The sequence below is a fragment of the Sylvia atricapilla genome, chromosome 1, assembly GCF_009819655.1.
Source record: "Sylvia atricapilla isolate bSylAtr1 chromosome 1, bSylAtr1.pri, whole genome shotgun sequence".
NCBI classification, from domain to species: Eukaryota; Metazoa; Chordata; class Aves; order Passeriformes; family Sylviidae; genus Sylvia; species Sylvia atricapilla.
Genome location: NC_089140.1, coordinates 29839895 through 29864389, shown reverse-complemented (window position 1 = coordinate 29864389; position 24495 = coordinate 29839895). Strand labels below are relative to the sequence as shown.

General features: G+C 38.4%; 1 protein-coding gene across 1 annotated transcript in view; it reads right to left on the bottom strand.

Annotated features, from left to right (window-relative positions):
• The window catches only part of AHR (aryl hydrocarbon receptor), a 63190-nt gene extending 39198 nt beyond the window's left edge, over window positions 1–23992 (bottom strand). The window contains exons 1-2 of the mRNA XM_066318414.1: window positions 23570–23992; window positions 15660–15847 (exon numbers count right to left, since the gene is read on the bottom strand). Coding sequence (XP_066174511.1) covers window positions 15660–15847; window positions 23570–23625 — 244 coding nt within the window. The 5' untranslated portion in view covers window positions 23626–23992. The remainder of the gene's footprint in view (window positions 1–15659; window positions 15848–23569) is intronic.
• Between the last annotated feature and the right edge of the window lie 503 nt (window positions 23993–24495).

Here is a 24495-nt window from a genome sequence, read left to right as displayed (position 1 = left end):
GCAAAAGGAAATTAAAAAGGCATATTACTGGTGATGACTGTACTAACATACGAGCAGAGGAAGGCACTGATGGCCTGTACAAAGATAAAATAACAGATGGATAGACACGGTCTGTTTTCGACAAAGGATATACACAACTTCTGAGATTTAACTCATCTCATTCAGTATCAAAAAATACACAAAATTGCCAGGCATTCATTCTTCAGGACAGCTTGGCTTTGCAGGGAAGATAAAAAGGTAATACTTTGAGCTTTCCTAGTCTACTTCTGGCTCTAGCAATAAAATAAGTTACTAAAAAAATAGTATCAGATTTATTTTCCTGCTCTTCATGCAGGCTGTGAAAACTATTGATACTTGTCTCTCTCCTCAAACATAACTGGCAAAATTTAGGGATGAATTAAAAATAAACTATACGTAAATCAGTAATGTATTTCTTATGAAAGGAACTATGGATGTTTAGTCTGGTTAGCACTGCAGTAATTTACAGCTTTTAGCTTTTATGTACCAAATGGCATTTCCATCTTTAGATCCTAGTGCCAAAAAAATCTACTATTTCATTCCAAACATCTAGCAGTATTACATTTTGCATACATAATTATATAGCTGCCAGCCTTGCAGAATAAATTCAAATAACAAAGAATTTACATCCAATCTGGAATCAACGCAAAAACAGCAAAAGTTTCTGCACAATTCATCCTGCTCATAACATAAACAAATGAATCAGAACTGATTGTAACTTTCACTGTTGCATGGCATAAAAATACAAAAAATAACCAGCTTTTATAAAATAATTTATTATTTGCATCTTTTAGTTCCATTTACCTTATGCATGAAACTTTCTTATACAGAATCTTTAAGTGGGGTGACAATCCTAAATTCAAGTAACATGTAGTCCATTATCACATTCAAAAAGTAAACAGCAACATTTATTTCTAGAGATGTACATAGAAAAGGTGATGCTGCAGCAATGTTATATTTGAACTTACTACATCAGCTAACAATTTACCAGGGTGAGATTAATTTTTGAGTTACTAGAAATTACACAATTATCATTTAGGTGTAAATTGCTAAAGGGTATTACCAATGTCTTAAGAGGAAGATAGTTCAGTGGCCTTAATATAATCTAAATGAAGTAGATATCCCATTAGATGGATATCTATGAAGTAGCTATCCCATTAGAGGGTTTTTTTATTTCCTAGGTTGTTTTCATAAAAGAAACTGGCATTTTGAGAAAACTTGTTAGTGCTTTGGCTCCTACTGATTACAATGATCAATATCAGAAGGAAAACCATAAAGCTATTGAAATACAGAACTGATTCTCTAAACATTTCTCAGATGCTGCCGCATGAGCTATATCCGGTTAAGTATTAAGTTTCTAATTAGGGGAGATTAAATCATCCGGTGTTATATCTTGGAAAGTGATAATCTTGACTACATATCTTCCAGAGAACCTTCCGCATACTATAAACCTGAAGTTTATCTGTGCACATTCAAAGCATGTTTCAGATTTTAAAAGTTCCCTGAATGCAGAGCTCAAATTTTTGATGTGAAGAAGGTTCTTAATAGCACCTACCAGGTTCTTCCACCAGAGAAGGCAACCAGAAAGGAAAGAAATTGGTCATGACATATAAGTCAGTAAACACCTCTATACTGGCAGGAATTCCCACCAAAGAAGTCCTAGAAGGACCCCTGTAAGAAACATGTAGCTGAACAGACAGTGCCATCATGAAACTCTAAGTCAGAATATCTGAAAATGTCTGAAATGTAAGTGTATTCTCATTGCTGCACCTTCTTAAAAAAATTGACACAATTTCCCCCAAAATCTCTTCCATTTAATTTAACATGTCTCTACTTTGACATCTACTTTAATATGGTTATAGAGTGGGGTTAGCTAATGTGGACAAAGAATCTTCAGGATACTTGAAAGATACCTCAAGTATGAAAATATTTACACACAGTGTAAATTCCTGTGTTTTATTTTCATCTTGAATGAAAACATGACCCACTTTATCAACACGAGCAACTGTAGGCTTTGGGGTCTATACCAAATGCAAAGGGAGACAGATTTTTCCTGTATGATTTCACAAAGAGAAGAGTTTCAAGCAGCACATGGCACTGAAAGAGTCTGCACCAGTCATTTTCTCCCAGATGGGTTTAGAGCAGAAGTGTTTTCTGAACAGTTGTAACCATCTAATATTATATCATTCGAATCTGTCCCCTTCCACTAGATACTGCCTTCCCTCCCCATTCATGTTCCTTTATCAGGCAAATCCTCTCCAAGAGCTTATAGAATAATTTTCATATGGGTTTCCTGGGAAAGAGGCAAAAATGAATCTTGTCTAGGATATTTAGGAGCTTAAACTGAGAAAATAAGGCAAAGGGTTAAAACTGAAGGACAGTCTCAGCTATTTAGGTTAGTCTGACCAGCTTAGTCACTCAGAGTCTGCTGTCCTCAGTTAGAGGAAGGCACAAAAGAACAGGAGATAGTTTTCTGTCTCTCAATGGAGAAAGACACTATTTGAAGTGCAAGAGTGGGAACCCTTCCAAAAACAAGTTATTGTACAAAGATGGAGTGGCTCGGTTGAGTCACAGTATTGGAGAGAATAGATGCATTTCACAGCTTTAGCTGCCCCTCAGCACTGCTACTTGATCCAAGGTATGGGAATGTAAGTAAATATGTGCACCAAAAACACATCTCCTTTGCATTATACAAACTGGTGTGGATGTTACAAGTGATGTAAAATGATGGCAAAGTAATTTGAAGTTGCAAGGCACAGGATGAAAACACTTGCTAAGGTTCCTCTCAAACACAGCCATGGTTTCTTGATTTTGCACAAGGTTTTTTGCATTCTTCTGTTTTGGTCTTATTCAGATGGATTCAAATCCTGCAAGAAACAGCCTTATAAGACTGAACCAGCATTCTTGCACACAACAGGCAGAACCTGATTCTGTCATTAGGATCTCAAGTGCTTTCTTCTCTTTAGTTATAAGAAGCACTGAAAGAGCCATTACATTTTTTACATTGTTAGTAATCCAATCTTTTTCCTGAATTATTTTTTCCTATATAGCTTATAGCATTTATTAAAATATTTCACCATTATCCAGGCTTCCTTATTGCTTAATGTAAAATGTTCTTCTTTGTTATTTTAACTATGCTTTTCAACTTCTCATTTGTGCACACTGATTTTATAGCTTTCTCTCTCTTTTATGAGATGCCTGGCTCCTTTAATTCTCTGATATGCATCCTAATGACTTTGTAAGTGTTCTCTATTTTCATCCAGTCTTGCATGCAATTTTTTTTTTTTTTTACACTCTATATTTTCTTGGGAAAACAATTTAGGAAGAGGTCAAAAATACAACTGATCTATATCATGCGTTCATGACTTCTTGAAAGTTTGCCACAACTTTTGACTTCTAACATATTCTAAACCACACATTATTAAGAGAAGGCAGCTCAGAACAATTTGGTGAAGTGTGATCTGCTTGCACACACAGGCCCACTCAGAATTTTTTAATCTTTTTTTTTTTACAGTTAAGCTTTTTATTGTTTTCAAAAGATAGCCTAATTACTTGGTCTGTCCAGCAAAACCAGATTTCCTTTTTTAAGCCTATTCTCTCTACAGCAAGCACTTTTAATTAAGTAAGCAGAAGTTGTGTGAGAAGGAAAGCACCTAGCACAGCATAATACTCAAAAATCCAGACAGTTAACCACCTTTTTAAAAAAATATTTTCTCAATCCATATTCCCTTCTGTATCACTAATGCAAAACCATCAAATCAGCAATAGAAATGCCCAATCTTACCTTGAACTGAACCTGCCTGGCAATCTTTTCTTCCAATAGGATTTCAGAGAAGCAAATGTCTATTTTGCTCTTGAATTCTGAAGTGAGTTGAATATGTAAGCAGTGGTTTTAAAAGGTTTTCAAAATATACAGTTCTAACTAAATGCAATTGTAAATCTCATTGACAGTGTTCTGCTGAACTACTCTTAATTCATCTCAAAGATGCAAATCTCTTAACATCAGCAGTTTATCCTCAAAAAATTCTTGACGATCTCTTGGCTTTTAAGGCACTAGAAATGTCATGTCTGAAAGATCACATTCTAGTGCTGGACCCACTAAAATGGAAAGCTAGCATGAATATTAGTAGTTTAATGCCTGAGCTCCTAACATCCTTTTCTCCTTCCACTCAGACAAATGTACAAAATATTGGAAAAAATCTCACTCTGCAAGTCACAGCCCCTATTGTCTACAAAATTTACTGCTAACAAACAGTACATTTGCATTACAAACTAGAGAAAAAATATTAATAAAAGTAATGAACAAAAAAAGGCCTGCTGCATGCTTAGAGCAAAATGCTTTGCAAAATATTATATAGTAATTGAACCCTTTTCCCTACAATATCACACCCATGTAGAACATATTTCTTTTAAAAGCATTAACAGTAGCTATGACATTCTTAAATTTGGCTGAAGTAACAACATTGAAGCAATTCACTTATTGTTTTTAGAAACATTTTACAGAATGAAAAAACTAGATTTTACTAGATTTGCCTAACATATATACCATACTCTGTTTCAAAACCTTCATCTAACCCAAGAACTTGAAGTTTAAGCAGATTGTGTATGGGATGATTTTCCTCAACTTTCACAGTATATTTTCTTTTGAGCTGTTACCAGAACGAAGCTCAGAAAGCCCTAAACTGCCTGTTGAACTGGACTGGTGTTTCTCCTAAGACCATTAAAAGATTAAAAAAAAAATAAAATATCTGTTGTTAAAGATCTGAAAAACCATTACACACCATTGAATGGCTCACAACACTGATTAAAAACAACCCAAGCTCTGCTACACAGGTAGCTGAACTCAGATTTTAACGTGCTTTTAGCCTTTTTAACATTGCTTTTTAAAGAAAGAGTTAACAGCATTATTAAGTGTGGAATGCTATGTGTTTATGCAGTAGTCTCCTTTAAATGGGGGACACATCCTCAGCTGCTACAAAGTGGTACTTAACACAATCCTGTTTTCTTAAGTAGAAGGTAAAACCAAGCTGTATTTTTTTTCCTTAAGTGACTGATACTATATTTATTTCACAGCATGATTAATTAATTAGTCTAGAAACACAACACTAAGTCAACATGCACGAGCCTACAAAAATGAGAGTTCAATCACTGCATTTGGAAGACTCAAGTCTTTTGCTGACACAAACAGTTGCACTTCCTATAGCAGATGTTCCCAAACTGTGCTATGCATAGGAGCCACTACTCCTGATTTGGCTGTGAGAGTGAAAACAAAATAAAAAAGAATAGAAAAATAAAAATGGAGTCATTAGTAGTTGCAACCACTATGCAATAAATGCCCATTCCCTTAAAGCCTAAAACCATGTGTGTGCATCTTGCTCAAAATAACCCCCATCAGGATCCCAGACTCAAAGAATGTAAAAGGAAGGTAAAATGAGATTTGTATGGGGGATGACAGGCAGTTTGCCATTTTTGAGACCAAAAAGTGGACAGAAGGTTACAGCACCTTGTAAGTGTAGGATCAGAAATCCACTATTATGTCTTGGTCAAAGAGGGTCAAAGGTGGGTGAGAATTTCTAAGCTTCTAATGTATCAGTGGTAGTTCTCCTCAAAGCAGAGGTGAGAATAAAACAAGCCTCAAGAATGACTGCATATGACATGTAAAATGCAGCAGAAGAGTAATTAGTGTGCAGTGTTTTTATGGTTAGCCAGTTCCACCTAGTTACCTGATAAAATTTTAGTTCAGAATTCATTTTTAAACACACATATTGAATAAAACTTCGCTTTTGCTTTTATCTTGTACTTGGAAACAGAAAAGTAAATCTCAGGAAACATACAATTGTTCAAATTTGTAATCTCTCATTTGAGCTTTGAAGCTTAACAACCACATACCAAAGTGTATACTGCTTGTGGTTTCAAGACTTAGAGGCAATGAACTCTTGTCCCCTATCAGAGAGATGACAGTCACCTGCTGAATCACCAAACCCATATCCTGGCATACACACATTTCTTCTGAGCTATTTCCCATTCAGTTGCTTCTCATAGTATATCTTCATTGCTTCTTCAGAAAGAAAGGTCAGCAAGAGATGCATGCTGGTAAATTGTAACTTATCATCAGATCCATTAATGCTTTAGCCACAAAAAGGGAAGGAGAATGGGCTTCCTAATTTTTTTGAGGTCGAGGTATATAAAAAAAAATAAAAAAAAGAAGAAAGTGAAATAACTTAATTCCTTATGGAAAGAGATCTATGGGAAGTTGAACCTAGATTAACAGTTTCCTATTTCTGAGTCTTTGGTTCCTAAAATAAGTTTTCTCTTCCTAGGACAATTTTTCAATATGTTAGAACAAAGCAAAAGCTAATCGAATATTACATACAGTTTAAAGTGCAATCTTGTTAGGCTTTTGGTTTGTATAAAAGACAGTAACTTAATAGCAACTAGAAAATTACAGCTAATACCATAGATTTTTTTAAATAAATCACTAATTCTGAAAGGTTAAACTTTTCGCTTAAGAAAAAAAATCATATTGAAATAACTGTTCCTTTTTTAACATCCGTAATAATTTTTATTATAAAGCCTAGGAATCAAAAGTGGTTTTTAAATTCCCTTTACAGTTCTCAGTTATTTTCTTATCCATCTGTTTCATTAGGGAACTCACCTCACTCAAACTTGGACCTGGTACTCAAACATTAACTCATATTCTTTTCTTTTCTTTTTTTTTTTACTGAAATACTGCCTTAACTTTATCTTCACTGAACTGGTGGCTCAACAATAACTTCATAGGATTTTTACCTGGGGAATTTCTCTACCATTTTAACTGAAAAAAACAGAAACTGTCAATTATATTCTATACATGAAAGAGGAGAGTTTATTTTACTAGTAAAAGGCAATGTTGAGTTTTGCAACTATTGCATTAAAAGGGTATGGAAGTGGGTTTTGAAGGTTTCTTTACAAGACCATTCAATTCCAATCCCTGCTATATAAAAATATTAATGAATAAGAACTTTCTAACAGAAATACTTCTTATTTAAATTGAAGGAGAAAAACATACATTTCACCAAAAGAGATGAAGTTGCATTTTTATACCTGTTCATAACTTCTCAGGAATTTAGCAGAAGGCTTTCTGAAATGACTGAACTATAGCAAGGGAATCAAGTGGGCTTTTGGAGGATTTTCCTTTCCAGACCAAGACTGTCTTTTCCCTACATGGGATATGGGAGTTACTCTCGGCTTATTTCACTGCCACACCCATGGGTTTATCTTGTTAAAAGCCTATACTTGGTCCGAAAGATGATTCCTTCCTTGTCCTTTGCAGAACTTCTAGTCATCCCGAACTTCACAGGTTGCCATTGAGACTGACAGTGAGACCTTGGTTGTACTACACAGGGAGAAGTGGAATGGATCACTTGGGACAGCACTGGAGAGATGTTAACTCACCAGCTTCATGATACAAAAACAAGACCCCAAAAAACTCAAGGGAAACAGTATTAACTGCTCTCCTGCTGTCCACAAAACCAGGTGCGGTTCATAAAAGGCAGTCCGTTTGTCAGGCATCATTTGCCCCTTGTCTATAGATGAGATCAGTATTATCACTGGATGAAAGCGGAGGCAGAATTTCTTCACTTAACTAAGGCAGTAGCTTTTTCACAGCAGTACAGCCATGTTACAAGCAGCACTGAGGGAATCAGTGTAGCTGATGCTCTTAATGCTGAAGGCAATCAGTTTCAAGGGTTCCTACACAGGGCTTACAGTCAGCTAATATAGATCAAGACAAACAGAAGGAAGGGGGACACTTCAGAAACATAAAGGTTAATATATTCCTAAAAACTCTTATCATGCATTACACCCTGAGTTTTACCTTCAAATGATGATGGGGTGCATGAATAGGGGGAACTTTTTTTTTTTCCCTTCTACATCACCACGCATAGCTTATTAGCATTTATGCCACCTGATGACATACTGACCAGGAATTCATACTGGCATTGCTATCCTTCTGAAGGATCAGCTACAAACCACACAATTAGGTAACTGATCATGAGACCTATTAATAGACTTCACCTGTCTACAAAGTTGCCTTCAACTAGGTCAAGGAAGCATGTTAACAAAAGCCTTCATTATCAACGTGCTGTATGAGACTAGATGCATTTCAGCATCCTTTAATGCAATCAAATCAACAGCCTGGTCTCCGGTAAGATATTACACATAGCACCATATAAAGCATGACAGTATCAAAGCAAAATTCAGAGCAGCTGTGAGGACGAGCAAGAAAGACTGTTCTGTTCTAGGCATGTCTCTTATCATTGTCTGGTAAAAGTAAACAAAACAACAAATGATATAAGCAAGGAGGAAACCGGGGGCTACCCTTAATTTTTCCTCCAAATAAGTAAAATACAGCATATTAAATAATGTGGCATATAGAAAAGAACCAAGAAAGGGAAGACCTCATCCTTCAGTTTGTAGCTCAGATGGAGACACCAAGAGGAAAAGGGGAATTCACCCACAAAGCTAGTGTCTTCTGGTGGTCCACAGGAATTGTAATGCTGAACAGAGTTTGATGGGGAAGTCAGACTACCTGACCAGTCAGGCAGCGGACTTACTCCAGTAATCCCTACTTTATACAATCAGTTAGAATTTGTCTTGAGGGGCCAGGTATGTATACATTTCAGCTTATTAGATGTTATATAAGGCCATGGATAAAGTGTGCAGCACTGTGCAATTCAAAAGGCACATGGGTTGAATTTCAGGAGGCAACTATTCAGTGGAAAAAAATGAGCATCTCTGTTCAATTAAAAACAGAGTTTAGCATGCATCACTAAGGGCAACTAATTCCTATTTGTAGGTCCCCTTTAATGTTCACAGCTGGCAGGCAGCAAACCTACATTTTCTTAAGGCAGTCTCAGATAACTATTCACTCTAGTTCTTACAGTTTAGTTCATTTAAGCTTCTAGAATAACTATGGTTAAGTTTTATCATTAACATAATACCTTGTTAAACGTACAGATTGGACACAGCACTGATGAGCAGGAACTCCCTAGAGACTTTTCCCAGGAAACATTTATCAATACATTACCTGAAACTTTGAAGAGCACATTTGAAATTCATTACTTTTTACCTCTTTAAAAAGAAGTAACTAATAAATTAAACAATTACAATGACCAAGCTCTGGTAAATAGAATTAGCCTCTAGTTATCTAGCTGGATCTCCAAGACAATTCACAAAGCAATCATTCTTTAAGTAAGTAGTTTATGAAAGCATGTACACAACAGAAACTGTTCTAACAGAGATGAAGGTTTTGTTTATTCAGGAAAAACAAACAGTGTTATAACTGGCTAGAACTGTAAACATCTACAGAGCTCAATCACACAAGTCTTATTTCCTGTTTGACTTTATCTGTATTCTGATAAGGCAGAACTAGGGCATTTCTCCCATTGGCAAGCATACATAGGAGGAAACCTGCTGAGTCATAAACAGCAAAGACAGCAGCAAAAAAATATTCCAGTATAAGTAGATTATTTGTACACATTTTAATGTGAATTCATACTGAAGCCTTAAATAACTAGGACATATTTCTAAGGTCACAGTTAAGCAAACCATACTTCTACAAATTCAGATGGATGAATCATGAAGCCCATGGAAGACAGATGTTGAGAGCCCAGTGCAACCTCTAGTTATAATTCTCCACTCAAACTGTCATTGGAGAAGAGAGGAACAGTTGTGGTGGTTTGTATAACAAAACTAAAAAGCTCCAAATCACATGACCTTCAGGAGTTAAAGTACAGCAATAATATTAGCAAAGATTACAACAGTTGAAATACACATCACCAGAGAAGCAGAGGTGCTTCCTGAGGCTAGGCTTTTTATCTTGCTACCTGTTCTAGATGTGAATGTCATGCAACAGGGTCAATCTCCAAAACACTGATGTTGTTAGAACAGGATAAATCATATTTTAGGCTCTGATCTTGCAAAGAGTCAGGAATCCAGAGAAAAGCCCAGGACAGTATTCTTAAAAGTAATCTCCCTATAACAAAGCCTAGAGAAAAAACAAATGCTTTGCATACTAGGACAGGGTTTTCAATAAATTTTACAACAGCTTTGTAGAACATAAGAGGCTCCCATGCTGATTTTTCATATGTCTTTGATTAAATAATAGATATAGGGCAGAGAAGAGATAGTCTTTCATTTCTCTTCCTTGCAAAGAGTGTTCTAACAATGATTAATATCAATCACTGAAATACCAGAATGTAACAGGAAAAGATAACCCAAAGAACACATTAACTGTTAGCATTCGTACCTGGTTTCTCCTCTTAGACTACAAATACATTAACATTTTAAGTTGCTACTTTGTAATATAAACAGAAATTTCAGTTTTAGATTTTCAGTTTGGATTATATTAAATTCTGTCAATCTGTGAGGGTACAGAGCTACCCAACTGCATCAGATGCTTAGTGACACAGCACTCCTAAAAATAAAAGCTAAGATTGTGGAAACGTACACATTTTGAGATTTAGAGTGATGTCACAGCTACATGCCTCTAATCATCATTTTTAAAGATCAGAATTTAGGACTTCAAAGCTTAAATCCCTACTTATCATCTGTTACGTAAAATACAGGCTAAAATAGTCTGTAGCAGACAGTCCCAAATGATCAGTGTGAATCTCAGGGGATTGGGGGCAAGGGGGGAGGTTTGGAGAAAAAAAAAAAAGAAGCAGACAAAGAGTGAAAGAATAAGCATGGACTAGGAAATAACTCGAATGCTATGGTAGTCTGATACTGAAATAACTGTACAATTCCAAGGTTCACACTTGATATTAATTTTGGATTTGGGCTGGGGGAAAGACAATATAAAAAGAAACAGAGTCGGTTTGTTTGGCTTGGGTTTTCTTTCCCAACCATTTTTTTCCCTCCAACTCTCAAACAAGATTCAAAGGATTTCATTCAAAACTGTGAAAATTCATTCATGTGCATGGTATAGAATACTAGATACAAAAAAGGTAATTAGAGAACAATCAAACTATGGGGTATTTTCTACCTTGGGTGCAGAAAAACAGCTCAAGACACTCATGAATCAAGCCAGCCCCACTAGAAGCTGCTGGCAACAGCAAATTCCTATGCAGCATCCACATAAACACTTAAAAGCAGTAAGAGCAGCCTAACTCCACTGCTCTACAGGGCTTCTGCTTTTCCAGGTGTGGAGGTCAAATAGGTATGCAGCAACAGGAGTATGAAAGGAAAGGAGGTAACATGAAAGGGAAGTCACACTTTCAAAAAAATACATGAGGAAAACTGCATTAGACAGACATAGCAGGCAAAGATGATAACTGTCTAAAATAAGAGCAAGTTAGGACAGAATGACTGTATTATCCTGGTCTTACTGGGCTGTATTTTAATAATTTAAAACTTTAATAATTTTTGTACTTTCAGGTTTCTGTTCCAGACCATCACCTGAGACTTGGCAGAAAGACTATCTATATCTGCTAGACTGGATAGCTGCCCTTCTCAGTGTGACAGAATAAATGCATTGTCTCCCATTTTGCTCGTCTTTCCCATTTCTACATCTTAGCTATACTCTCCAGAACAGGAACCACATGCAGTCTGTTCTCTCCAGCGCACAGTATGATAGAACAGTGGGCACAACAGAAAAAACACATTATCAAAAAATATATTTTATGTGATGACAATGACTGCACTGCAAATTTAAGCCATACGATGCCAAGGAATGTGTGTTAATTATATTACAAAGTTAAAGAAAAAAGGAAACGCAAACTTAGTGGAAAAAAAATCTTAATTATTTTGTTATTGCTGTGCTTGCCAGAATCACTCGCATCCCACATAAGAAACCAATTCTAAACTAATTTTGAGCGGAAACTTTCTTCTATAAATGCAGAATACTGCCCAATAAGCAAGAGGGGGAAAAAACTCACATACTTTAAACCACAGGAATTCTTAGTGAAATGGATGAAAGGACAATTAATAAGCAACATGTTGAATTCTTTTTCTAATGTATTGATATGCACACATAGTACAGCTACTTCATTTTAGATTCTGCAAGCCTCTCCTTGATTCTCAGTACACCTTTAAGAATAAAAATTATACCCCTAACATTAAAAAAGCGATCAGTCATACAAACTCTACTTTTGACCCTTTAATCTGTTTCACCAAAATCCCAGGAAGAACAACTATGAATGCTTTTCTTTACCACAGTAAAGTAATTAAATGATTATCAATTCATCATATAATGACCAAAGATAGAGGCAAAAGGGCTTTTTCCTTTAGTATGCATGGGGAACACCGCCTATGCCTAAATGACTGTCCAGTTGTACTCCAGATGCTGAGCTCACACTGACCTGCAACCGTACGAAGAGCTGTTGTCCCACATTCTACTCTATATTTCTCACTGCTGAATGCACACATGCCTGGGCACTTAACAGCAAAATGAACTGAAATCATACCAGGACAGCACACAAGATACAAAGTCTTTATTAATTGTCAGCAGACACTTGTCTCATTGGGTGAATCCTAGTCTCTTAAAAATAAAAAGCCTGCCTTAAGCCACTTTCAGAAAGTATCTTACATGCACAAAATAAACACTCCAGCAGTGATTTAAGCTAACCTGCTTGACTTTGAGGGTTGCTAATCCACTTCAGTACAGCAGGGAGATGTGCACAGCTGAGAAGTGACACCACCCTAAAACACTTTTTAGTTTTGATTTGCAACACAAGACTTTATAAAGAAACAGACCTGAGACTCACTATTTTAATCCACTGCTACAATTTCCTTCTTGAGTCAAGGTCAAATTTGTACATATAAAAGCATGCCAGAGTACCTGGCATGGGCATAGAGAAAGCCTTCTGACATCATGTGGACTTGAGACTAACCTGGTCACATAAAACCATAGTGTATGTAAAGGGTCTTAGCAGCACAATAACTTTATTAACAAAAAACAATAATCAAAAACAACTGCTTAACAATACAGCCATCAACGCTAACATCTTTTGAGGTTGTGGAAGAGCAAAATGCATACACCTATTTCCTATAGCCTGAAATGTGGCAAGCATGCAGAGGTCTACCATATTTCAGTAACCCTACAGAAAAATTCATCTGTCTTTAGCTCCAGAGCACATTCTGTATCCCCCTACCATCTTAATAACTAGGGTCAAGTGAAGATGTTCTTTTATTTTATATATGTGTGTGTGTGTGTGTAGTTAGCTTTTAAATAATACAAAAAAACCCTTCTAGACATTTAAGTGAAGCACATTTTATTCAAACTGATGAAACTTTTTGAGATGTCTTTCACAAAGCAGTTCTTTTTCTCCCACCAGACTTCCGCCTTCAGAAAACAGACATTCACTTTAGATTATTTAAACTTGGAAAAATGCAAGTGCTTTCTTTGAAAAAAATATCTATTGTTACAGCAAAAACGTGGGTTTCCTCTCAAGCAAGATCATATGATTACGCATTTATATTTTACTTTCCGCAGGAATTTACACACCCCCCATTTGCATCCTGTTATTCATTGAGCGTTTCCCTTTACTTCAGCATGCTGTGTTAATAAAGTGGAGCACTGGCTCAGTCTAGGCACTCAAGGTGACAATCAGTGCTCTCCCTTGCATTTTTCACATTTATTCCACAGAGTTTTCTGCATATATCCAACAACACAAAACACTCTATCAAACAAATCATTTTGAGAAGCACTTCATAGACAGAGCATGAAAATCAAACCTAGAAGTTTTTTACTAATTCTGTTCCTCAAAGTACTAATTTTTCTTTTGGAAGCTGAACTTCACTGAAATAGATTCCATGTTATTTAAGACAACTAAAATAGTATGAAGATCTAATTTTCACTCTTCTGTCTGTCAGTCATAAATTGGTTACTTCTGTTTATCTTCACTTCAGACATCAATGTTAGTTTTTAAATACCTTCAGATGGAGACTGATACTAACCTGATTTGTAGTCCTACAACACAAAGGCCTAAAATGAAGTAGCAAAAAAGACTTTTTCTGCTAAATAAACCTGTTAAGACACTACTTCTGACGGTATAAATTCTTTTTTTCCCTGTAGAGAAATCATAGCCTTAAACTTTATTCTAGGACCTTCAAGTGCAATATGGGGGAAAGAGGAAGGAAGAATAAAAATCAAGTGGTTCCACTGCATGAGAATTTGAGATGAGAAATTATTTTCACTCTATCTCAAGTAAGACAAAAACTTACAACTTGGAATTATTTCAGACAACATAATTAAAACAACCACAACAAAACACATTTCATTGAGACTAGAACTTCTTCAATTTACCAAGAGAACACAGACAAGCAAAATAGTTTTTTTTACTGCAGTCTACCCGAGATAACATCTTGCAAAGATTTTCATGAAGTGTCAAGAGAACACTCATTTGATGGGAGAAAATATTTGCATGTGAAAAAAGCACCGCTAGAAATATTTGGCCATCTCTAGCCTTAGACTTCATACTAAGAATTGTCTTGAAGAAGCACAGAAATCAAGACACTTGGATATATTCTTCAAGCAATAAAACAATATAAATTCACAAGCCAGTTGACACAATAAATGAAAATAAACATTCTGTATTTCTGCAGGAAAAAGCAGAACTATTTTAGACAGGTTTCTTGAATCCCTTCATCCATGTTTTGGAGGCTGAGACAATCTTAAACTGATAAAGACAGAGGTTATTTTAATGCCAAAGAAAGTTTAAAAACTTGAAATTTAATATCAAGTCCATTGCAAACAAGATTCTTTAGCCACAGCTGATCAATAAGATTTCATCTTCAATACAATAACTGTAAAATCTCATTGACTGGTAAAAGAAAAAGACAATTAATTAAATACAAGCTTCTTGCTTTCTGCAATGAATAGGATCAGACTATTCCTGCCTTTGAAGAAACTGGCATGAAGCCAAGCAGTGCATCTCGCCCTGCAGAGCAGCTCAGGTAGAGGAGGAAAGAGAGGGACAGGAATCCCTGGCCAGCTCAGAGGTGACCAAGGACACACACTTCTGACCCCATGACTACCCTGAGTGCTGCTGTATTACCCTTGCCAGGACTGGGGTCAGTGTACACCTGCCCACATAACCAGAGAACCTTAGCTGTCGTTTTAATGCCTCATGTCCTGCATTAATCAGGGCTTGGACACAGGAAAGATTTTGTCTCTATTCTTTACAAGTCACCTTTGCACTAAACTGTAGGAGAAGGCACTATCAATTACTCCATATCAAAGTAAAGTCAGTTTTGATGCATCATTAAGCAAAATACAGCTGGATGGGAAGTCATATGACATATTTTGAAATAGTAATAGTTTTACTAAGGCAATTTTCAGAGAGGGAAAAGAAAAATCTCTTGGGTATCTTTGACAGTCTGATGAAAAGGATTAGAGCACTCATTAAGGGCAATATTACTTCCAAATGCAAAGCTTTGAATGACTGGTGACCTAAGTGAAATATAAGTAGCTACATTTGGTTTCAAGAAAGTGGAAAGCTTACTTTACACAGTTACATTGTATATATTCACGAAACTGGAGGTTCCATTAAAATACAGAGAACTTTACCAGTTTTAAGTACTTAACCAGCTGAAATCAAGACACAGTATAAACCGAATTTTACAAGCAGTCCAAACCCAGATAAATTCCCAATGCTTACCGTCAAAAAAACTTTTAGCTCTCAGGTAACTGACGCTAAGCCTAAGCACAGACAGCTTATCCAATTTGGCGATGACATCCTGAGGGAAAGGCAGCAGGCTCGCCAAGCGGTCCAGCTCCGCATTCAGGCGGTCCCTGTGTCTCTTGGATGGATTGGACTTGACTCCTTCAGCTGGGGATGGCTTTACACTGTGGCAGAAAAACAAACACAACATAAATGCCAGTTCCTTTCCAAAATGAAGGCAAATATTTGCCGAGCCTAATGTTACATATTGTTTCAAACTAACAATCAAAATGTTTTCTAAGTTACTTTGTTTCCCATTAAAAAAGGTCTAAAATGGCCTAATCTCCCCTCCCACACACATCGTTAAATGAAGCAGTTTGAGCTATGCCTATTTGAACTTTTGAATGAATATTTGAAACCTTCGAGATTCAGCAGTTTTTATAAAGAGATTCCTATGTTTTCAGTCAAATGCCACTTGAATTCTTCCAAATGTTAGTATTTCAAATATACCCAAAACTTTCTGTAATATTTGTTTACAAAGAAATCTGACTGTGCACTTTTTTCACTTCAATAACCATTTCTCACAGATATCCTTAATTTTTATCAGTTTGGAACAGGTTACTATTAACTGAATACAACAAAAGTTTTAGTAACTTATTAGACATCCAAAACTATACTAAAATCCACGAGATCTAGCTCAGCCAGCACGTAAAATCTTTGTAGCAACACTGGGAGCTCATCCTCTAAGACATCTCTCAGCTGAAGGCATTTCACTTGAGTACAGCATGGCAAAAGCGTGCCTTTGTACAGTACAACCAACATTTTTTAAAAGCTTTGTGTTATGATTCACATAATGAAGTTTCTGTAAACTTGCTATTTTCCATTCATATCCACCCTGAGCTCCAATTCCAGATACTTGGATACTCACCCTCTCCCACATACATGGAAATCTGGGAAAAAGTTTAAATCCCAACTCATTTTAATTACAACTAGTCATTACAAGGCAATGCTGAAACTGAATAATTTGTATCTGCCTAAGCCGTAGTGCATTTTATTTTCTTTATTAAACAGTTTTCTAATTAAAGTGACTCACTGTCACTTTTCCAGTACTGCAGTTCTACGTGAGATCTACAGCAGTTATCAATTTGTGCTACTCTCCCAGAAATGTTGGTTCTGCAAGATGCATCACTCAAAAATACTGAGCAGAAAGACATTCAGCAGTTAATTTCTTCAGTATTTCACTTAGTCTGCTCCCAACTGTCATCCCTATATCAGTTATATGACGAGCAATTGCAAGAGTTCCAGTAGTTATTTTTACCACTGCTTAGAGTAAATCATACAGAAAAGTAACTTCACCTTGTATTCTCAGTCAAACGAGTACTGATAGACTGGACATTCTTATTTTTGGCTTGTTTTTACTTTACATTTCAATTACACCTCTTGCTAGTTTAAATCCAAACCCTTCTTTTCACAGCCATTGCTTATTCAATTGTCACTTGTCAAAAACTTGCACTTAAGCCTGGCTGCCTGCTCCCCAGCACTACAACTGCCCTTTTCCACAATAAAGGAGCCTTATGTGGAGCCTGGAACTGTGAAGGTGCCATAATGCAAAATGTTGATAACAGACAGAAATAGAATATATCAGCAGGAATTATTTCCCAGATGGATAAAGTTAAACTTGCTGCAGAGTAAATACTGTAAATTAGCAGTGCTTTAGCCTAAAAGCATTTAAAAGTGGGCAAAACAGTTGAATCAAGAATTAGGAAAATTTTTTCTCCTGACAAAAAACCTAGGTTCATCATCAATTAACATTATGAACATTAAACTTTAAATAATTTAGCAAGGTTTTCTTGATATTCTCTTATGCTGGCAGACAACTAACTTGTACAAGCCACATGATTAGCAAAACTTAAATACAGCCCTAAAAAAGTAAAGTTAAAAATCATCAAACATTAGCAGCAACATTAAAGGGTATTTCTTAAATATTTTTTATGTATTACATTGTTTCTAAATGCAGAAACAAAATAATGAATTTCAAACATTAAGTATGTAACAGTTGTATAACAATCAGTGAACAGCCAACTACTATCAAATCAAAGTGGGCTGCTTCTGAAAAGCAGAGGACTCCATAAAAATCATTTAGCACAAACTTTACAAAATAAATCAGCACTAAGTAATGGGCTTTTCTATCTTACAACTGTCCCCTGCTTTGTTTTAAACTTGGAAATCACCCAAGTAGTTGAAACTATGTTCAACTTGCAGTCAATTCAGATTGTCAGTTAGATGTGATTGTTTTTCTACTTAACACTTACTTTCTGAAGATTTGTCTTAACTAGCTCAAAACATTCTGAATACTAAGTTACCATTATTTGCATCATAAATGCAAAGCCGTATTCTCTCCCCCAAATCAAACACCAATTATCCCTAATTTTCCCCTTTGTCACCCAGCTGAAATTCTTTATATAAAAATGGATCCTTCAGTGATGAAGGGAATAAGGGCAGAAATGCTGGGAGCAAAACCAGCAACTTAACCATTTCCAATCCACTAATATAAACCCTCGATGATAAAGACATCCCAGTTTCAAAGCAGAAAATTATCTTCAAGGCAAATTATGTGCTATGTGAAGATTAAATCCATGCATGTGCTTTATTAAAAAGAAAGAAAGAAAAAGACAAAGAGGGAATGTATTTAAGCTGATCTTTCCATTCTTAATCTTCTACCTTTCATAGGAAATCTGAGTTCTCTAATCAAAGGCCAGAGGTCTCTCTACACTCAATGGCTCCAGACTTAACTACAACCCTTGTAAACCAACAGCTGCAAGACAATCAAGAACATTTAATTTTTGATTTAACAATTTTAAAGGATTTGCCATCAACACCAGCTGACTGCTGTTTTCACAGGTCTGCCACAGCATACTTAATCAGAAGCTTTCACTGCACATGCTCATCATGTGCACCTTCATAGACATTAACCCTAAATTTTTTAAAAGTGCACAACTACCCAAGTCTTAATTACTATCAAAAGACCAAATTAAGTTCCAATATTTACATGCTCATTTGGACTATTTTAAACGAAAATTTTAGCAGTTTCCGAGAAAATGCAAAGAGAGCACAAGGTTTTTTGCTCATAACAACATAAAACACTGGGGGGAAAAGTAGAAAACCCAACAACCAAACACTGAAAATCATGATACCTTAGTAATAAGACTAAAGTGTAAAATGAAATTAGAGAATAAAAGAATGTGCAAGAACACTAGAAATAGAGATGTGCTTTTAAAAAACTGATTTGTTAAAAACTCCTAATTAAACCCCTAATTATTAGTTCATCAGAACTATCTTATTGCTTAGGAAAGAGGGACATAAGGAAAAACATACAAGTCACCTAACTAATGGATTTAATCTTCTCAGCTTTGAATATTTTTCATCTTATATTTAATAGTACATGCAGTAACATATCTTTTTCTTATGCATAGGATTTCATTCAGTAGAGGCCAGGTATATAAAATCAGTTATGACACTAAGCAAGTATTAAAATCCTAAAAAAAAAAATTATTTACTTCAGCAACCAAAAAATGCTTCTAAGAATTTATTCTTATTTCCCACACTGATTTTACGATTACTGAAAATTCAGCTGATGATTTCTTCAGAAACAATGGATAAGAATCACAGACTACCAACCTCTTAAAGTTATTGTCAACCAATTTTGAAGGCGCAGAGACCCTTTCCAGTGGCTCTTTCAGCAGAGACTGAAAACAGTCAAGATTTAAACTGCTGAATGGTTCAAGTTGTTTTACTACAAAAACCTCAGTGACATGCCACTCATCTGATGCTGGGCTACTGTTTACCATCCAGCTGTAAATAGTTACTTCAGGTTGGCTTGGTGCATGAAGGATTCAACCAGAGTGAGAGAAATATCCACAACACCAATGAAGGACGAAAGTTTGACACTCAGTTTTAACATACTTCATTAACATGTTATTACATTAACAACTTTCTAAGATAACAAGCCAACATTTCTTGGAAAAAAAGAAACAAAAAATTATGTTCCTGTCCACTGAGCACCTTACTTATATATATAAATATATATATATATACACCTCCATTTGCTGCAGATTCTCTTTCTAAAAAGCAGACTTTTGCAAGAGACATTAACCAAAACCAACCAATCAAAATAACCCACAAACCTTAAAACAAGTGACTTTTAAGTAGCAATCTATATGTAATATACAGCTACCCCAAGACTGACACATATATATATATATATAAGAATTTTATTCTATGTAAGACAACAGTTTACTGCCTCCATTTCAAATAAGAGGTGCAAACTGCTTTGTAGCAGATACTGCTTTACACAAAGTAATATTTCAATGATTATTTTTCTTTTCTGATGAACTTCCTTTCTGAAAGCTTATTCTGGCACTTCTTGTTTGTTTGCCTTGAATGAACACATAAATAGTTTCAATGTTTTAAATAAAAATGTCTCTGCTCTACTTTCTAACACTACTAGGACTACTCATCACTAAATCAAAACTCTAGAGTACCTAATACCACAAACACATTTAAGATGACAAAGAAGAAAGCTCTATCTTCTTTTTATTTAGTCTACTACATAAACAAATCATTATGCATTTTTCCTCTGCTTAGCATGAAACATTTAAAACTCCCCACCCCATTCCTTGACTATTACATTTATCCAGTTATACAAAACGATTCCTACCAAAACACTGAAAAAAAGAAAAACAAACCAAATCAGAGCTAAGACGCAGAAAGACATAAAAATTGCAAGTTGGAGTTGTACTTATATAATACCTTTCATCTCACGTTAGTATCTATCTGCAGCAAACCCCACTTCCATAAAACTTGCCTTTTCCCCCCCCTCCAATTACAATGCTACTATATTAGTTCACTTAGTAAGCTTTAGACAAAAGAAGTAGAAGACTTAGAAAAAAAAGACAAAAACAGAAAGCAGGGGCCACGCATTGCTCCCCGAGCCTCAGTGGGGAGCGAAACATCCCCCAGCGCTGCTGCCACCAGGGGGACTCACAGGGTTTCAACCTTAAAGAGGGAGGAAATTGAAAGACTCCAAGGTATTGAGAAAATGATTTCTGTAGCATATTACAAGCAATTGCAGTGCACGTGTTTAGCATCTTTTTTTCTCTTCCCTTACACGACAAGATAACAAGATGAATTGCAGGAACAAATGCCTATTATGTTGCCTCGCAATTGCTTTTCTTATTCATCTGCAATACTGTAATTCTCAACTGAACAAAAAAAACATATTTCAACAATTGGCACAGTCAGACAACAGCCTGTGATTCCCTCTCAAATTCAATTCTCTACAGAGCACATAGTAAAAACTGGGAGTTACAAGGACAAAGTTTCTTAAATTGTTATAGAGTTATGACCATGGCTTTCATGAGTTATTTGTACCTGAAACAAGAAGTATTTCTTCTGTTTAATTTTTTTCCCATGGCATTATATTTAGACCTTCTTCCATTTCTATAAGCTGTCTACCCAGATTACTATTATGCTCCATTAAGAGGCACATACATGGCACATACAACTATCAACAGATGTAATCTCTTCTACAAAAGATACAAGTCCCATTTATGTATCAAGTCTACCTCTTTCTTTTCTCTTTTTCTTCATTTTTTTTTAATAACTGTGAATTCTACTGAGAGGAGAAAAAATTGAACTCAAACAGATTAAAATGACAGTAGTGCCAAACCTTTATAAGCCAGCACCAAGTACATGTTTCCTCTCACAATCGGTTAAAAAAAGCTTGCCTGTCTCACTTGTATTTTTTTTGGCCTAAAGGTGCTGCCTGTAAGTAGTTAAGTATGGAATCAGAGCCCTCTGATGCACTAGCAATGTTCTCCAAGGCTGGCCCAACAGAAGCAGCAACCAAAGATCATAAGGTATTTGAGAAGAAAAAAACCCATGTGAACACGATAAATATGTTTAAAGCAACATAAATGCCTTACATAAAAATAATTTCCAGTAACCTAAGTAAGGTGGGTTAATAATCAGCCTCCACTTCAATTACAGGTGAACAAACTGTTTCAATAAGAATACTTTTATTTTGGGAAGAAACTTCTCCCTCTGATCCTAAGGAAAAGCCCCTCAATGGACAAATAGTTCCCAATAATAATAAAGCTTCAAGTTCAACTAATCGCAGCAGTTCAGCCAACTTACATAACAAGAAGATACAGGGAAAAGGATTAGTTACATAGACACTACAATAAAGTAAAACAAAAAGGTTTCACATCCTCTAGCCAAGGCTAACCAAAATTTAATAATAAGCTAGACATTAAGCGATCTTACCAGCATGGCAAAACACCTCACCCTTTCACAATCAGAGCCATTTGCCTTCAGCTATAGTAGGCTACAAATGCCACCAACACATTTCATTTCCTCATAAACAAACATTGATTTAATTCCTAAAAATCCAAATATATGGAGTGAATTTAATTGCATACATCTACATTTTTATTTGGAAATGAATGGCCAAAAAAGCAGGCTCTGATCTTTTCATAATTAATGCATTTTCTAGCAAGAGAATGAAACATATATATTTTCATATTTTTAGACTTTTTTTTTTTTTTTTAATTCGTGGTGTAAAACCCCAAGCTATGTACATGCATTCATTCTAACTATTCCAATTATAAAGAAGCAAGCACTCAAGCAAATTTCCTTCACCTTAAGACTGAGTTGTCTACTGTGAATCTAAAAAGATATCACTGACAACACGATTTCATCAAATATTTTTCATTCTCTCATTTAATGCTTTTGTAGCCCTTGTAGCTATTTTACATCTACAAAAGTAGCCCCCAGAAATGCACTGGGGTTTTTTGAGCTGCACTTATTTTTCTTGCAACTCAGTAGTTTTCCTTTGCTACTTTTTATGGCCCATAGGTTCTTGACTTTCAGTTGAAAGTGCAAGTTAAGCATCTCCTCTAGCCTAAAAACTCCCCTCTCATGAGAGCAACGTCTTAGTGGAGCACACAAAACCTAGGATGCAAACATAAAGCAGGTGCATCATACAAATTTACTCCAGCACTAAGCTGTTCCCACAGTTTCAATAATATAAAATAATAAACAAAAAAAAAATCATATAGCCAGGCTTTTTTTGTCCCCCCCCTCTTCAGCTGGTCTACAGCGCTTGGGTTTCTTTTGCTCTGCACAAATAAACGTGTCTCATGCGGTACCAGAGGACTCAAGAGGAGGGTTCAAGGCGGGGGTTCAGCCCTCCAAGGCAGGCCCGGAGCGGTGGGAAGCTCGGGGAAGCCTTTCCCGACTCGGATACGCGTTCCCCGCAGAGACACCTGAGCGGGCCGGCGGCCGCGCGGTGCGGAGCGGAGCAGAGCGGGAGCGCAGGGGGGCACCCAGCCCCGGCACCCAGCCCCGGCACCCAGCCCCGGCACCCAGCCCCGGCACCCTGCCCCGGCACCCTGCCCCGGCACCCTGCCCCGGCACCCTGCCCCGGCACCCAGCCCCGGCACCCTGCCCCGGCACCCTGCCCCGGCACCCTGCCCCGGCACCCAGCCCGGCGGGGGAGCGCGGCCACCGCGCGGAGCCGTCACCTCAGATGCCTCCCAATCTAGGTCAGCCGGCTGCGCCGCGCTGCCGGCACCGCTCGCTCCTTCCAGCGCCCCGACCCTCCGCGCCCCGACACTCCCTTCTTTTTTTTTTTTTTTTTCGCGCAGTGCGTGGGGGGTAAACCCTAAAAGTAGTAAGAATCCCGCCAGCACCCCGAAGCAGCAACACTCCCGGCGCCCCTGCACCGCACCGCCCCACGCCGCCCCCGCCGGGCCCCCGCGGCGCGGTGCGCGGCAGGACGGCGCGTCCCCGGCAAGCCCGGCGCCCGCTCTCCCCTCCTCGCCTCGCCCGCCCGCGGGGCCGCTTACATTTTCTGCACAGGTTTCCGCCGCTTGCGACTGGCGTAGGTGACATTGGGGTTCATCCTGCCGCGGGCGCCGCCGGCCGGGGGCCGCCGCCCCTCCTGCCCGCCTCGTCCCGGCTGCCGGGAGCGGGCGAGCCCCACCGGCGCCGCAGCCCTCGCCTCGCTCCGCCCGCGGGCCCCGGTCCTACCGCCCGCGGCCGCCCGGAGCTCGCTCGCTCGCTCGCAGCGGCGGCGGCGCCTTCCCCGGGCGGGCTAGGACGGGAGGCGGAGGCGCTGCGGGGCGGGTTCCCAGGTGATCGGCGGCGGCTACACCCACTCGCCGCCCCCGGAGGGCACAGGTATGGGGGCGGTCGGGGCTTTCCAGCGCCGCTCGCGCCGCGTCTCCCCGCCGAGGCGACGCCGTCTCCCTGCCGGCTCCTCTGCGGCGGTGGGAGGGTGCGCGGCGGGCTCTGCACCCCGGCGCGGCCGCCGTCTGCTGGCCGAGCGCCTGTCAGAGTGCGCGGCGCCGGGACCGCCCCGCAGCGCCCGGCCCGGCCCCGCGCCCGCTCCCGGCCGGGTCCCGCCCCGCCCGGCTGACAGCCGCCACCGCCCCTCGCCGGGGAGGCCCCTCGCGGCGGCGGCGGGCGGAGGGAGCAGGGGCGGCCGCGCCGCCATGTTGGAAGGTCAGGCGAGGAGAGGGAGGAACGGCGCTGCGGCGGGGGGAGCGCTCCGGGGGGGCGTGGGGATTGGGATGGGGATGGGGAGACGGAAAAAAAACCGAGCCTCTGGTGGCCGGGGAGCGATGCGAGCGGGGCTCCCGCGCCCGGCGAGAAGGAAGGTCAGCTCCCAGCGCTTATGTAGCCCCAGTAACAGAAAATTATCGTGGGGGGGAAAAAAAGAATCGCAGCGTTCAGGTTGAAAGACAAATGACACCAGCTCAGGGGCACCGTG